Source organism: Periophthalmus magnuspinnatus, chromosome 18 (genome assembly GCF_009829125.3).
Source record: "Periophthalmus magnuspinnatus isolate fPerMag1 chromosome 18, fPerMag1.2.pri, whole genome shotgun sequence".
Lineage (NCBI taxonomy): Eukaryota > Metazoa > Chordata > Actinopteri > Gobiiformes > Gobiidae > Periophthalmus > Periophthalmus magnuspinnatus.
This window is the reverse complement of record NC_047143.1, coordinates 4,860,929-4,876,883: the sequence shown is the minus strand read 5'-3', so window position 1 is coordinate 4,876,883 and position 15,955 is coordinate 4,860,929. Positions and strand designations below refer to the sequence as shown.

The window sequence follows — 15,955 nt, the reverse complement described above, 5'->3', positions numbered from 1 at the left end:
GATCAGCTCATTTCATCGATCACGGTCACTTTGGTGTGCGTCTGCCAGTAAAAGCATGAGGTTTGGATCGGAGTTCAGACTTTGGAGGAAGAAACGGGACTTTTTCTGATTAAAAGTGTCTCGTTTATGTTCAGGAAATTCACTTTGAAATTGAGAAAAGTAGGTTGAGGCCACGTCACATCAACATTTTTTTTAATAATCTTTATAATTAAACCTGCGCTGGAAGACAGTTGAGCTATTGACCTGGTTAATACTGGTAATTACTGGGTTTACCCGCATTAAACTGGCACAAAGTTTAACCTCTTCTCTGACATCATAAACAATGCCCAAACGGTAAGTACTTATTTTGTTCACAATAGCTTAAAGTGGCATTACTCACTCTAAAGCTGTGATTGTGTAATTATCCATTGAAAAGACTTTGAAGCTTATTTGTTTGGAATTTGCTTCACAAACCTCTCACATTAATTGTAAGGCTTAATTGTTGTGGATTTCTATTTCCTTCTAAGTAAATTTCCTATAGTGGTAATACAGGCCCTTGTCCACATCTGAGATCATGAACATGAACGCAATTTAACGATCCTGTATCGGCAGAGGTCAGATTTTAGATTTTAGAAGGTGATGACGTCATGGTCCTGGAAAGTTACATTGTACTTTGCCATGAAATATCCAAAAGATAAACGCACAAATGTTGAATCTGATCTTTTCTATGAGCGACTAGACCCAAGAACTCATTATATTACAACAAAAATCTGCGTTTGAACATGATTAATCTTCACTGCCCTCATGTGTATTAAATTTATTTTGACTATAGAGCTGTGCTGTGATGTCACCTGAAACCCAAAGATCAGCATTTTTCAGATTTTATAAGGTGATGACGTCATACTCTCAGATGGGGGCGCAACAGCCAGATTTTCTTATTGATCACATTGTACTTTGCCGTGAAATATCCAAAAGGTAAACGCACAAATGTTGAACCTGATAATTTCTATTGGAGGCAAGAACCAGGAACTCACCGAATTACAACAGAAATCTGCATTTTAACACAGAAATGAGGGCCTGAGACATAATCTATCATCGATCTATGATTCCACCCTCAGACCCAAAGCTAACAAAAACAAAGAGAACAATAGAGTGGGCCATTAAACGTTAGCTCCTCCCTTCAGATACATATAAGGCAGTGTTCACCAGTAATCTGACCAAAACTGAAGAAGAGGCTTGGATGAGCGGCGAAACTTCTTCACTCCTACAACGATTTGCCCAGTTGACAGATTTAAACTTCATCTTTTGCATTTTAACAATATTTATTTAATCTGCCTCCATCTGTATTAAATATTATCGGCCTGCAGATGGTTGTGATTCAATTCAGGATTCAAATTAAGTGTCTTTTCAGCGGTGCCATGTCCTCAAAATGTCACCTATAAGCCTAAAGTTGAAAACCTATAAAAATGTATTCAAAAAATAACGTATATTTTTATCAAAAGACTTTATTATGAGTATGCACGACCGCATTTTAAAATAGTTTCTCATTTTGTCGTCTTTTGTACAAATACTGAGTAGACATGATAATAAACTGTACAAGGTTTGAAAATATACGTTAATAACAAAACAGACTTTAAAACGCGCGGGCAACAACATCATTTACCAGTAAAATAAGTGTCGTCAGTTTAAAATTAACACTGCAACACGACTATTCACTATTTACACACAACTGGGCTTTTCTTTTATTTGGATTATAAAACGACTGAAAGGCTTTAAAATCATGTTAATAATTATATAAAAATGCTAAAACGTACTGGCAAAAAAAACGTGAATATAAATGCCCACGTTTGAACACTGTCGCACAGGAAATACACATTTACTTTGGAGTAAAAGACACAAAATGTTTATATATAAAAATATTCACAGGTATTTACAGTCTGAGCGCAGGTTTAGGCTCAGATCGGCTCTTCTGTTTTCTCTTTTTTCAACAAAGCATTTTCCAGAACGTCCAGGTCGACCAGCGGCAACTTTGCCACTTCGAAAAACACCCTGGAAGATAAGAATTTAAAGTTATAACAAGAAAAAAAAAGACAGAAAAAGGTAGAACTAAACACTAAATCAACTTGTATATGTCATTTTAATAGTATTATCTACTGTTCTAGCCCTTTTTCACAATTGTAGCGCAAACTAGGTATATTTGTAGCTTTGTATTTAAAAATAGTCAAAAAAAAGAGTCAAAAAACGGCTGCCTCCAGTGGCCAATGCAATTTCAAGTACTATGTGACATCACACAGCACTACCCTGATTACAAACGGCTGGCTGCAGGGGCGGAGTTTGAAGTGTTGATACATGTTTGACCAATCACACCGTTCCTTATACCTCCAGACCCCGCCCCTCTCCTCTAATTTTTTCCTTTAGTCCTCCAGGCGCTCTCCAGTTCAACAGCTCTATTTGAAATGTGGTTTTGGGAGGAGTTTATGTGTTTAGTCCCATTTTAAGATCAAGATTCAACTAAATTTGTGGAGTTCTGTAGCTGCCATCAACAACACTTATCTGTTTGATTCAAATGATAAATGTTACGTAGAAATTATGACCGTGCAGCATTTAAGTTACACAGAAGTAAGAGTTTCAGTTGGTTTTTGACCCCACACAGAGGTAAAGTACTTCTGTAGCCCCAGCTGGAACAACTCCATGCATTTCTATACTTTTTTTTGCGTTTTATATGCTGTATTTGTTCTACATTTGAAACTTATTCCTGTGAGTCTATGTAGTAGTATACTTGGTATCGGTAGCACAGTGACAAGTACTGGCATCTGGTACACAAGAGCTGATACCACTATAACTGCACTGTGCCTTTGTGCTCACTTTCTCACTCACCCATTTTTACAAAGTAGCAGGCTAATGTCGCTAAGTGGCGCTGGTGATTCTTTACTTGTGCTCACATTATGACTTATTGTAATTAGCAAACTAATTTAGCAACAGAACAGAGAGGCACAGCACGTCCATATTGGTCAAAGTGTGACTGTGATGACGTTTTCTTACGTGTTTTGGAAAAAGTGATATCGGTGCATCCCTAGTACTTTTATAAATACTTTTGAGATTTTATTCATAGAGTATTTTTTACAGACTTGTGTGAGTACTTGTTGTATGTAGTACTTTTATACATACTTGTGTGAGTACTTGTTGTATGTAGTACTTTTATACATACTTGTGTGAGTACTTGTATGTAGTACTTTTATACATACTTGTGTGAGTACTTGTTGTATGTAGTACTTTTATACATACTTGTGTGAGTACTTGTTGTATGTAGTACTTTTATACATACTTGTGTGAGTACTTGTTGTATGTAGTACTTTTATACATACTTGTGTGAGTACTTGTAGTATGTAGTACTTTTATACATACTTGTGTGAGTACTTGTAGTATGTAGTACTTTTATACATACTTGTGTGAGTACTTGTTGTATGTAGTACTTTTATACATACTTGTGTGAGTACTTGTTGTATGTAGTACTTTTATACATACTTGTGTGAGTACTTGTTGTATGTAGTACTTTTATACATACTTGTGTGAGTACTTGTTGTATGTAGTACTTTTATACATACTTGTGTGAGTACTTGTTGTATGTAGTACTTTTATACATACTTGTGTGAGTACTTGTTGTATGTAGTACTTTTATACATACTTGTGTGAGTACTTGTTGTATGTAGTACTTTTATACATACTTGTGTGAGTACTTGTTGTATGTAGTACTTTTATACATACTTGTGTGAGTACTTGTTGTATGTAGTACTTTTATACATACTTGTGTGAGTACTTGTTGTATGTAGTACTTTTATACATACTTGTGTGAGTACTTGTTGTATGTAGTACTTTTAAACATACTTGTGTGAGTACTTGTTGTATGTAGTACTTTTATACATACTTGTGTGAGTACTTGTTGTATGTAGTACTTTTATACATACTTGTGTGAGTACTTGTATGTAGTACTTTTATACATACTTGTGTGAGTACTTGTTGTATGTAGTACTTTTATACATACTTGTGTGAGTACTTGTTGTATGTAGTACTTTTATACATACTTGTGTGAGTACTTGTTGTATGTAGTACTTTTATACATACTTGTGTGAGTACTTGTTGTATGTAGTACTTTTATACATACTTGTGTGAGTACTTGTTGTATGTAGTACTTTTATACATACTTGTGTGAGTACTTGTTGTATGTAGTACTTTTATACATACTTGTGTGAGTACTTGTTGTATGTAGTACTTTTATACATACTTGTGTGAGTACTTGTTGTATGTAGTACTTTTATACATACTTGTGTGAGTACTTGTTGTATGTAGTACTTTTATACATACTTGTGTGAGTACTTGTTGTATGTAGTACTTTTATACATACTTGTGTGAGTACTTGTTGTATGTAGTACTTTTATACATACTTGTGTGAGTACTTGTTGTATGTAGTACTTTTAAACATACTTGTGTGAGTACTTGTTGTATGTAGTACTTTTATACATACTTGTGTGAGTACTTGTTGTATGTAGTACTTTTATACATACTTGTGTGAGTACTTGTATGTAGTACTTTTATACATACTTGTGTGAGTACTTGTTGTATGTAGTACTTTTATACATACTTGTGTGAGTACTTGTTGTATGTAGTACTTTTATACATACTTGTGTGAGTACTTGTTGTATGTAGTACTTTTATACATACTTGTGTGAGTACTTGTTGTATGTAGTACTTTTATACATACTTGTGTGAGTACTTGTTGTATGTAGTACTTTTATACATACTTGTGTGAGTACTTGTTGTATGTAGTACTTTTATACATACTTGTGTGAGTACTTGTTGTATGTAGTACTTTTATACATACTTGTGTGAGTACTTGTTGTATGTAGTACTTTTATACATACTTGTGTGAGTACTTGTTGTATGTAGTACTTTTATACATACTTGTGTGAGTACTTGTTGTATGTAGTACTTTTATACATACTTGTGTGAGTACTTGTTGTATGTAGTACTTTTATACATACTTGTGTGAGTACTTGTTGTATGTAGTACTTTTATACATACTTGTGTGAGTACTTGTTGTATGTAGTACTTTTATACATACTTGTGTGAGTACTTGTTGTATGTAGTACTTTTATACATACTTGTGTGAGTACTTGTTGTATGTAGTACTTTTATACATACTTGTGTGAGTACTTGTTGTATGTAGTACTTTTATACATACTTGTGTGAGTACTTGTTGTATGTAGTACTTTTATACATACTTGTGTGAGTACTTGTTGTATGTAGTACTTTTATACATACTTGTGTGAGTACTTGTATGTAGTACTTTTATACATACTTGTGTGAGTACTTGTTGTATGTAGTACTTTTATACATACTTGTGTGAGTACTTGTTGTATGTAGTACTTTTATACATACTTGTGTGAGTACTTGTTGTATGTAGTACTTTTATACATACTTGTGTGAGTACTTGTTGTATGTAGTACTTTTATACATACTTGTGTGAGTACTTGTATGTAGTACTTTTATACATACTTGTGTGAGTACTTGTTGTATGTAGTACTTTTATACATACTTGTGTGAGTACTTGTTGTATGTAGTACTTTTATACATACTTGTGTGAGTACTTGTTGTATGTAGTACTTTTATACATACTTGTGTGAGTACTTGTTGCGTATGGCCTTGAGCCTCTCGTCCAGCGGTGCAGACAGACAGAAGTAGAGTTTTCTGACGACAGGGCTGAGGTCACAGAGGTCGTACCCCGAGTGGAACTGCAGACACGGAGTCTGGACACAGTGACACACACAGGGTCAGGAGAGCATTTAAAACTGTCAGTTTTGTGTTTGGCATGTCTCAGTGAAATTTTAGCTGTATAATATTTGTGAGAAAAACACAATGCACTGTTCCTGCGTGACCTTTACAAAGCACAGGTGTCATTTTAGTTTAACCATTAGACAAGTTTAGGCCTTGTTTACAGTTATGAAGTTATGTCATATCTGCTGCTCATTTACCAAGTACGTAAAGTAAAATTGGGAACTTCACTAAAATAAAAACTAAATAAATAAACAAACTAGGCGAGGTTTTTAGTGAAAACCTAAATAATAATGTTTACAGTGTTTTCCTTAAAGGAGCAGCCTAACCTGACACATGCACTTTGATCACACATAAATGAAACAAACTGGAGTTGTTGTTGTGTTAACACAGTTAAAACTGTTTAAACGTACCCATCCGCCGAGGTCTTTGGTGAGCAGAGCTAGCAGTAAACAGGCTGAAGCTAACAAAGACCCGCGCTCCAGAACCAGGTCCATCTCCAGGAGACTCATCTCACAGAAGTATCGGGCCAGAGTCAGAGTGTCCATGCCCGTGTTCACACACTGCAGACAGGAGGGTCACACAGGATCAGACAGGGGCAAAAGACAGAGCCAGAGTGCATAATCAGGTGGATAAGACAGCTGCCTCGCCCTCTGCACCAGGGGGCGCACTCACAGCTGCTGTTGAGGAATTAATCTATTAAAATAACTGGACAGGGTATTGCGAGTTTAGACCTTGATTAGCGGCCACTTATTGGTATTACAGTGAAAAAAATCCCCTCCTACCCAGAAAGTATTTGTCCCAGAGCACTTTCTTTTGACGAGATTAGTTTGGGAATGAGATTGCCTTTGCCTTTAGGCTTTTGTTCTGTTTGTCCAGCTCATCAGGTCCATAGATCATATCAGCACTGAACACAGTCATGTTCCACCATATACACATAATAACATCAGTGGCAGTACCTTGGCGTAGCGGCGGAGGAAGCGATACGAGATGGGGATGTTGATGTCGAAGCCGAGCGTCTGAAGGATGCTGCCCTCCATCGTGATTAGCTCCTCCCTCTTGAACGCATCATCGCAGATATACAGGAAGTCGTCCACACAGGGCGGGCTTCGCTCCTGAAAACGACAAACACCACCACTGTGAGGCTTTTTAGGACAGAGGAGAGACAAACTTCAAACATTTGAGAGAAGTTTGAAATCTAAACTGTTAAACTCATTCAGAACATGTTTGTAGAGGTCTAAACTACAGGATTAGTAGCTTTTACACAGAATAAAACCCCATGGAGAGACAGAGGTTTAGGTCTCAAAGAACATACACGTATTACCAAACTACAGCCTGCTTTATGATAAATATTTCTAGGGATGCATCAGTATTAATACAGGTATGAAATATTGGCGCAGATACTGAAAAAAGGGCTAGATTGGGTATCTGTTCCATGATATGAGTTAAGCCGATATCCTGGTTGGGGCTTTAAAATCGATGTAAGAAGACTATTTACATGCTGATTTAAGTCCAGAATGCCTCAATGTTTGAACTTTTATTCATACAAAAGGGTTCTGTAGTTATTTGAAGGATACATAACAGTTAAATAACACAATCAGATCTCTTGTGTAATGAAGTAACTGCTTCTTAAGGAATCAAGAGACATTTTCCATCTCTACAGTGGTATCGGTCAATTCTGGATAACAGAATATACGTAAAAATCAAAGTATCAGAACTGAAAAAGCTGGATCGCTAAATATTTCCACTACAATCTGAAACCCTGACCTCAAACTTGGAGGCGATGAGCATGGCGGTGGACCCGACCAGCTGAAGCATCTCCCTGTGCACCGAGGTCTTGGACAGATAGTGGTCGGTCATCTTCACGGCCAGGTACAGGGTCTCGTGATACAACTCAAAGTTTTCCTGGAAACACAAAAAAATATAAAAATTCAACAAGATCCAAGTATTTCCTGTATATCTATTTTTGTTGAGTTGTGTGGCAGCGCAAATTCTATTTTAAATGTGCTATAGAAATTAATTTCATTAAATTATCATTCAATATATTATACATATGACAATTTTCTTTTTTTTGGAGAGGTCAGTATTTATCATGGGGAATTTTTCTGTGTAGCAGTGGGACATTTGATTATTTTTTCTGCAATATGATAAGATTTAATTATGACCTAAAATTACACACACATTACTGAAGTGGTGCATTTATACACCTCAACAATATTTAACAATTTTGTACATTTAGAATACTTTTTGAGCACAGTTCTGCATTATAGTTTAATATAATCTATGTTTACTTATACTGCACTTCGATTGAGGTGTCGTGAATTACATCTAGGTCTGTCACGATAACAAATTTTGAAGTTTCTGGGTTTTACATCTGGTTTTCCTGGTTTGCGTTTTAAATGTAGGGACTAGGCCTGTCACGATGATTAATATATCCACTTATCGGTCAGTATATGTTAAATAGAACAATATTTATCATGTGCACTTTTTTCTTTGTAATACTAGGAATTTTTTGGGGTTATTTTCCAGCTAGATGAAAATATTTAAGCTGTAAAGCCTTGAATTCATAATTTCTATGACTCATTACAAATGCAAACTAATGCCAAGTGCTAAAGTGTTTCATTCTGTCATTTTATTAATCCAGGTCATGTAAAAAATATATAAATAAAAATTAGGATAGTTTTTGTGGTATTGCCCTTTGGTTATTGTGTCAGTGGCATGAATTAGTTTCAGTATTAGCGTGAGTCATCTATATTTACTTCATAATTTATAATTGTGACAGGCCTAGTAATGACTATAGGGAAATGTGTCCTCTGTATTTGACCCATCCTTCAAACAATTAGGTCTACATTATCTTATCTTAGGGGGCCTTTTATTCCTATGGGGTATTAACTGCTGATACATAAAATATTTAGACCACCATGTTACCTTTTATTGTTTTGAAAATGCTATATAAGAAGGATTTTGCACAATACCCCCTCTTTAAATACCCAAACGCAGAGTCCCTCACCTGAACTTCGACGAGCCAGTCCACGAGTATAGCTCTCATCTCTGCGTTCAGACTGGACTGCTGGGGCATGTAGTCCTGCAGCACAAACTTCTCCTGTGAAACAAAACCAACTTAAACTCTGATCCTTGGGTTTTTATGTTGTTTTTAGGTTCAGAGTTTAGTGAAGTGTGACCGACCTCTCTCTGTTTGAGGTAGTCGAAGATGTCTTTGGCGTATTCTGGACACATGACACAGTCCTCTCTGTTCTCCGCGTCTATGTCAAACTCAGCTGGGATCTGGAAAAGACAAAAAAAAAAAGATTTAAAAATGTCTGGCCATTTCTGTCAAATCTAGCATTTTCAAAACAATAAAATGTAACAATAGAACAAACAATAGATGTAGACAATGCATTATTATTATTAAAGGTCTTATATTATCCTGGATTTCGGACTATAGTGTGCACCTGAATATAAGCCATCCAGCTAAATTTTAAAAGAAAAGGTTTTCATGTTGTAGCACGAGATATTTACACAGAAAGACGCTACATGGAAGTTTTCTTTTTGTTTTAATTTAAGACACGCTTTTTTTTTAAACTGTGCCTGAAAATCGGCACCAACACGCCATCAACACAGGATGAACATATCTGCAGGTTTAGAAACATAAAGCAGCACCAACACGGCCCATTTGCTTTTATTTCCTCTGAAAGCTTTTGTCTTTTTACACGACGTTGCACCATCGATTCATTAATGCCAAAATTATGTGCAGTGTCTCTATTTCCTTCTTTGATGGACAGATCCTTTGCCTTTACCTTAAAAACTGCATCATCTGCATTTATTCATGTGTTTTCCATGATGAGGCTGTGGCATGATGTGGAAAATGTCAGTTCAAAATCAAAATTAGTGCATTCTTGAGCACATAATCTTTCCCCACATCTGTCTCACTTTTGCGTTTACTGCTAGACAGCGCCCCCCGGTGGCAGATGTCAGTAAAAATCTATAAATTAGCCGTACTATAAGCCACAGGGTTCAAAGCGTGACAAAAAAGTAATGGCATATAGTCTGAAATTCACAGTACACAAAGAGAATGTTGTAGAATGTTGTTTCCTCATCAAAAACAGACCTGGAGTTGTGTTTTGTTTCATTGACACATGTTTGAGTAATCTGTTCAAGCCTCTGGGTTTGTAGTGCAGTGTCTTACCTGTTGTTTCTTGAGGTGTGCTGGTACTTTTTGGACAGTAGGGGGCGTAGCGTCAGTCTCCAGCTTTTTGACCGGAACCGCCGCATCCTCCTGGACCCCCTGCACCTCCTGTTTGACCCCCTGCACTTCCTGTTTGACCCCCTGCACTTCCTGTTTGACCCCCTGCACTTCCTGTTTGACCCCCTGCACTTCCTGTTTGACCCCCTGCACTTCCTGTTTGACCCCCTGTGCCTCCTGTTTGACCCCCTGTGCCTCCTGCTTGACCTTGTGCGCTTCCCGTTTGACCTCTACAGTCTTATCGATCTCGACAGACGAATCCTCAGAGCTCACGGAGGAGGACCTATGATACAAAAAAAATAATAATAATAAAAACTGCTATAAATCCTTTACGAAAAAGCTCTTAAATTTACACAAAATATTCACAAATTGTTGTTTTAGGAAAGAGATGAACCGATATTTGGACTTTTTAGTGCATCAACTATTGGCCTTAAATCTCCAGCACAAGCCGATATGTTCTTTTGCTCAATCTGTTGCCTCACAAAGAACACACAAAGCTTTATTTGAACACTTTAGTGCGAAGAGATAACAGAAAACAGCTCTTATAGGTTTGTGTTTAAAAAAAAAAAAAAAAAAAAAAAAGGGCTGTGGGTGAGTTTACGCAACATAATTTAAAGAAAATCAAAATTGGCCCAGATTGACAGAGTTTATCGGACATCTGCTGCTCAGGACTAAACCATCCACATCGGCCATAAAAAAACCTTAAAATATATGTATTTAAAAGGTAAACAAGGGACGTTTATATTGTTTTTATTGATTTTAAAAACATATGAACTTAGAAACACTTTATGAACTCAAGCTTGGTTAAAGATTTCACATTATTATTATTATCATCATCATCATATTTTATTTTTTTATTGTCATTATATTTTTTATTATCTGTTTTAATATTATTATTATTATTATCTTTTTTATGATCATTATTTTTTTATTGTCATTATATTTTTTTATTATCTGTTTTAATATTATTATTATTATTATTATTATTATCTTTTTTATTATCATTATTTTTTTTTATATTATTTTTTTAAATTATTATTATCTTTATTATCTTTTTTATTTTTTATTATTATTATTGTTATTAGAGTTTTTATGCCGCTAAACCTGGACCACAGTACAGTATTTTGTTTTTGGCTTTAAAATGTAGAGACAATTTACGCATAAGAAAGGCAGTTTAAACCTTCATTTAACAAAATAAAATGTGTTATCATTCATTTTTATTTGTCAAATCATAACTGTAATTTAGACATGTTTTGGGCCTCGATAATATAGTAGCACGGTTATAGTAGCGAGGTTATATCTGCTGCCTATGTCCAACCAGGAAGTAGAATTTTAACCTTCACCAAAATTACAAAACTCGAAAAGATTAAGCAAAGTTTTTGGTCAAATTTTAAATCTAATGATATGAACTGTTTTTAGAGAAATAAGTCTAACCTGTCATATGCAGTAGGCCTGTCACAATATGTCACTACGGAGAAATACTGTGAAAAACGATAATATGCCACTACTAAGATTTAAATAATGCAGGATAATCCCAGTAAAAATCCTACCTAATACCACACAAATAAAAGACTTGCCTTTAGAATGACTCAGTGAGATTTATACTGTATCTAACCAAAGCGTGATGTTCTGTCAGTTACAGTGGTGAAATGCAGCAGACCGGGTCCTTACTTGATGAGGTTGGCCTGGTTCCTCGCCGACACGGAGCTGGAGGCGACCGCAGGCTTCTTCACGGTTTTCTTTGTGGCCTCCTTCTTTCTCCCGGGAAGACTGAGCCCAACTTTATGAGCCTGGACCAGAACACAGGCAGAAGAATTATACTTAAAGCCATAGTTTCTTGCCAAAATAAAAGCATGTTCTTCATTACGGTTGCAGTAAAAAAAAACAAAAAACAAAATAAAACTGAACGGTCTTGCATCTGCACAAATCTGACTCTATTTTGACCTGAAGGAGGGCCTGCTCCTGCTTGTTTCCATGGAAATGATGTTCCTTTGACTATAATGATCCACAGTATGGCAGAAGCGCATCTATATCTATGAAGAATGTTCTGATGGTTTTAACTTTCTCTTTCCATGGAATCGTGCAGAAAGTCACATAATATCACATTAAATTCCTGTCAATTATCAATATTGCAATACTGGTTAATGCAATAATCGATATTGCCATACAAAAATATTAATTTACATAGGTTCATTTATACTTTTTGTGTTGAATGGCACCAATTTCTGTTTAGTTTTACACTCAGGAAATTCAAACTGAAAGCCAGGTTCATGTGTTCCGATGTTTTGTACAGCATGTTTATAATATCATAAAGGGAAAAAAATGAAATGGGTCCAACAAGACAACACCAGATACACAGAGATTTAACAACTCCAGTGAAACTAGTGACACCAACATGTGTTTTGGGGTTTTAGCGTTGCTTGACTAAAGTGGAGAGGTTTCACAGCACAGTGCAGAGACACATTCACAGCTCAGTGAGGAGTTTCCCAACAAACTGAGCAAACTACAAAGTCAAAGTCAATCAACTAGGGCTGTACAATGTAGAGAAGGAACACTGTAGCCGTTTTACTCAAATTAGAGTTAAATCTGAGCTTTGTTTTAACACAATCTGACCAAAACTGACATAGTTGGAACTACAACAGATGAGCTGATTTGTGCTGTTAAGACAAGACTCTCACACGTTAAAGCCAACAGTTTTCCAGTTAATCACCTTAAACATTTTTGTTAAAAATCAAACACCTAAACAGGACCATCACAGGCTTCCGTCATAGGCATACATGCAGAATCCCCAGCATGAGGTCACTGCAAAGTATCAATATAAAACTCTAGTCATGTGTTCATGTAGACTTAACCCAGACTCCAGCCCTTTTAAAGCGCCCACTGCCCCGCACCAGTGAGAGCCTCCACCACAGATGACTTACTGCGCACTGGCGGCCGGCTCCATGGACCTGTGCACCGGAGCCAGCCTGAACAGGAGGGCCACAGGTGATCAGCCTTCTACAGCCACATTCATTATAACCAAGAAGGCTTTTCAAAATAAAACTAAATACATAAAGAGGGGGTATTACACTTCTAAGGGGTGATGATTGCTTACACTTAACATAGTTAGATCACCGTGTTAACTTCTGTCATTTTGAAAATGCCATATTCAGTGAAAACAGCATATTAAAATGTGTAAGTATTTTCACTTTGATTTTTGACTCCGAGTCCCCCTCCTTTTGCTCTCCGCAGTCACTCCTCTTTCAGAGTGAGTCACAACATCCCGTTCATGAAACTACGGCATCAGGTTTGTGTAGTGTACTGTTTTGTATCACGCTTTTGTATCTTTATGGAAAACAGCCGTATGGGAGCATGGGTGATGTAGGCTTGTGGGCGGAGCCTTGTACAGGCTACTACTGCTAAAAGTAAGGGGGATTGGATTGGGTTCAAAAGATATCTCTAGATTCTTTACATTTTTATTACACTCGATTCTGGATGAAGGAACAATGTTATAACAAGGAAGAAAGCTCCACAAAGTCGACTTTTTGAATAATATCCCCTTCTTTAAAAACTGTACCACACAGTAAAAATACAAAAAAATAGATAAAGTTCAAATCAACTTAATTTAATTTTAATGTTAGCTGAAGAAAATGCATAATCGATCCAGTCTGGACAAACACTGGCACCAAAAGCAAGAGTGCAACAAGCTGCAACAACAAATCGCATTGTTCAATCTCCTGAAACTTCACTTGAGTTTAATTTTTAAGACTCTTTCAAACATGTATTTAAAGTAGTGAGCGCCACTGAACTTACATTTGTGATGTCAATGAACGCGGTCCTCTTTTTGGGCGCTCCAGTGGGCGGAGACGATGATCTTTTGACCTGTGACCCCTCCTCCTGAAGCAACAACAAAAACACGGTAATATCACAAAAATCATTGAGTCTTACATTCAATAACGTAGAGCTGGGAAAGAAATATAATTTACAAATGGTGGTTTAAATAATTTTTATTAAAAAACAAAAACATCAGAATAAATGAATGGTTCGTTGATGTAAAGTGCTTTATGTGCCTTGAACGTGGAAAAGCGCTATATTAAAATGTGACCACTTACCAAAATGAAATTGAAAAATACAATCAACTACTGTTCTGTAACTTTCTCAAAACCTAAAGCAAAGTCACTCTTTGTAAAGAAACACCTGGTTGAACCTGTAGTTTAGTCTAAAAACATGTTCTGAAATGCATGGGACTGTACGTAATCAACACAGACAGTGTATTCAGTTTTAGAATTCAATGCCATCTCCTGTATTTTTGCACTTTCCTTTCCTCCACTTAACTTATGTAAAACTAGGATAAATATTCACCACAGGCACTACAGCATCAAACAAAGTCATAAGTAGATAAGTAGAAAAACATGAAAGCCTGTCATACAAACTTTAAACTTCATAATCAAATAACATTTAACCTTTTGTTGTCCAGCTTTGATACCAATATAAGCAACATAACAAGCAACATAAAGCATGAACAAAGTACAGTAGTCTGAGCAGATTTCTAGCAGAACATTTTTAAATAATACAATTTAAATATGCACATAGAGAAAAATTTATATTGAAACTTAGACAACTTACTGATATAAATATAAATTAAAAAAAAATAAATATAAAAAAATAAATATAAATAAATAAAGTATAAATAAATATGTACATAAATATAAATAAAAAAATATAAATAAATATAAAAATATACATAAAAAAATATGAATAAATTCTATCTGAGAATTACTTGGTTTTCGTTGGCTCTTGAGCTCAGTTTGGGCAGTCTACTCGCTGCAGACACAGTTGGCTTCTTCCCCCTCGTAAACGGCATGTTTTGTCCTTTTCCGCCGATCTGCAAAACAAAAACGCACCAATATAACTTCATGCACACGCTAATAGTGCTAACAGCCCGTCTTCTATCCGCTTTTGTGATTTAAAGCTAGTTTTTGGTTGATATTGGGGCACAACAATCCGCGTTAAGTGAAGTAGTCGCGTCAGTGTGGGCAGGTCTGGAACATGTGAACAACATTTACAAGAAAATACGCACGATCTGACGCATTTACCTGCACAAAACTATCTTAGGCGTCTTCGTTTATTCACTATTTGCTCGTAAATCCGTGTGTGATTCAGTTAAGCCGTTTAAAATCCACCTTTGTTGCGATTTGGAGCAGTGAAACGAAGGAGCCGAGTCCTCCGCTGCGCAGATTTGAATGAGTGGAATTTGAGCGCTCTCGACCAATCAGAGCGCTGCTAGGGATGCCGTTGTGGAGGCGTTTGTTTTGTGTCACAACTGAGCCCGGAAACAAAGAAATCCAAAATTTAACATATTTTAACTGAATGAATTTGTCATTTAGTTTCCGAATATGAATTTATGTATTATTATTATTACTATTTAAATTTGTAATATTTCGAAAGAGAGCGTTTAAACACGGCGTTAACTGCTCACCGCCCATCTCACGTAATTTTTTTTTTTTTTTTTTAAGTGTATTGTCTTGCACACTTATACACTCAAGACTTATTACTAATAAACATAACTTGATACCATATTTTTTGTATTGTAATGTGTATAAAACGAGTAGCAGAAATTGAAAAAACGTCCCAGCGCGTTGTCCTAAGTTTTAAATCAAACGCACCCTCAGAGTCAGGACCAGTGGATTTTTGAAACTTCACGGTTTATTGATGTTTTGGTCCGTGTGGCGTGCAGAGGAGGAGGAGGTGGTTTTGTTTTTTGTTTTTTTGTTTTGCAGAAGGAGCTCTAAATTAATTTATTCTGCATAAAAACTGGTAACCCTGTAGTTTAGATCTGTACAAACATGCTCTGAAATGTGATTCTTGCGTTAGTTTGTCAGTTCATATTTAATTGTTTTTGTCAATTCTTCTGGGCGTGTTTAA

At 36.0% G+C, this 15,955-nt stretch overlaps 1 protein-coding gene across 1 annotated transcript; it reads right to left on the bottom strand.

Moving 5' to 3' along the window:
- Window positions 1-1,473: 1,473 nt before the first annotated feature.
- Window positions 1,474-15,294, bottom strand: ccnb3 (cyclin B3). Its single transcript, XM_055228841.1, has 12 exons — window positions 15,127-15,294; window positions 14,811-14,915; window positions 13,844-13,927; window positions 11,723-11,841; window positions 9,995-10,334; window positions 8,995-9,093; window positions 8,819-8,911; window positions 7,576-7,713; window positions 6,768-6,923; window positions 6,222-6,371; window positions 5,653-5,783; window positions 1,474-2,028 (listed from the first exon to the last, which is right to left on the bottom strand). Exons 2-12 carry the CDS (start codon window positions 14,892-14,894, stop codon window positions 1,935-1,937), a joined length of 1,488 nt encoding a protein of 495 aa, XP_055084816.1. The 5' UTR covers window positions 14,895-14,915; window positions 15,127-15,294; the 3' UTR covers window positions 1,474-1,934.
- Window positions 15,295-15,955: the final 661 nt, after the last annotated feature.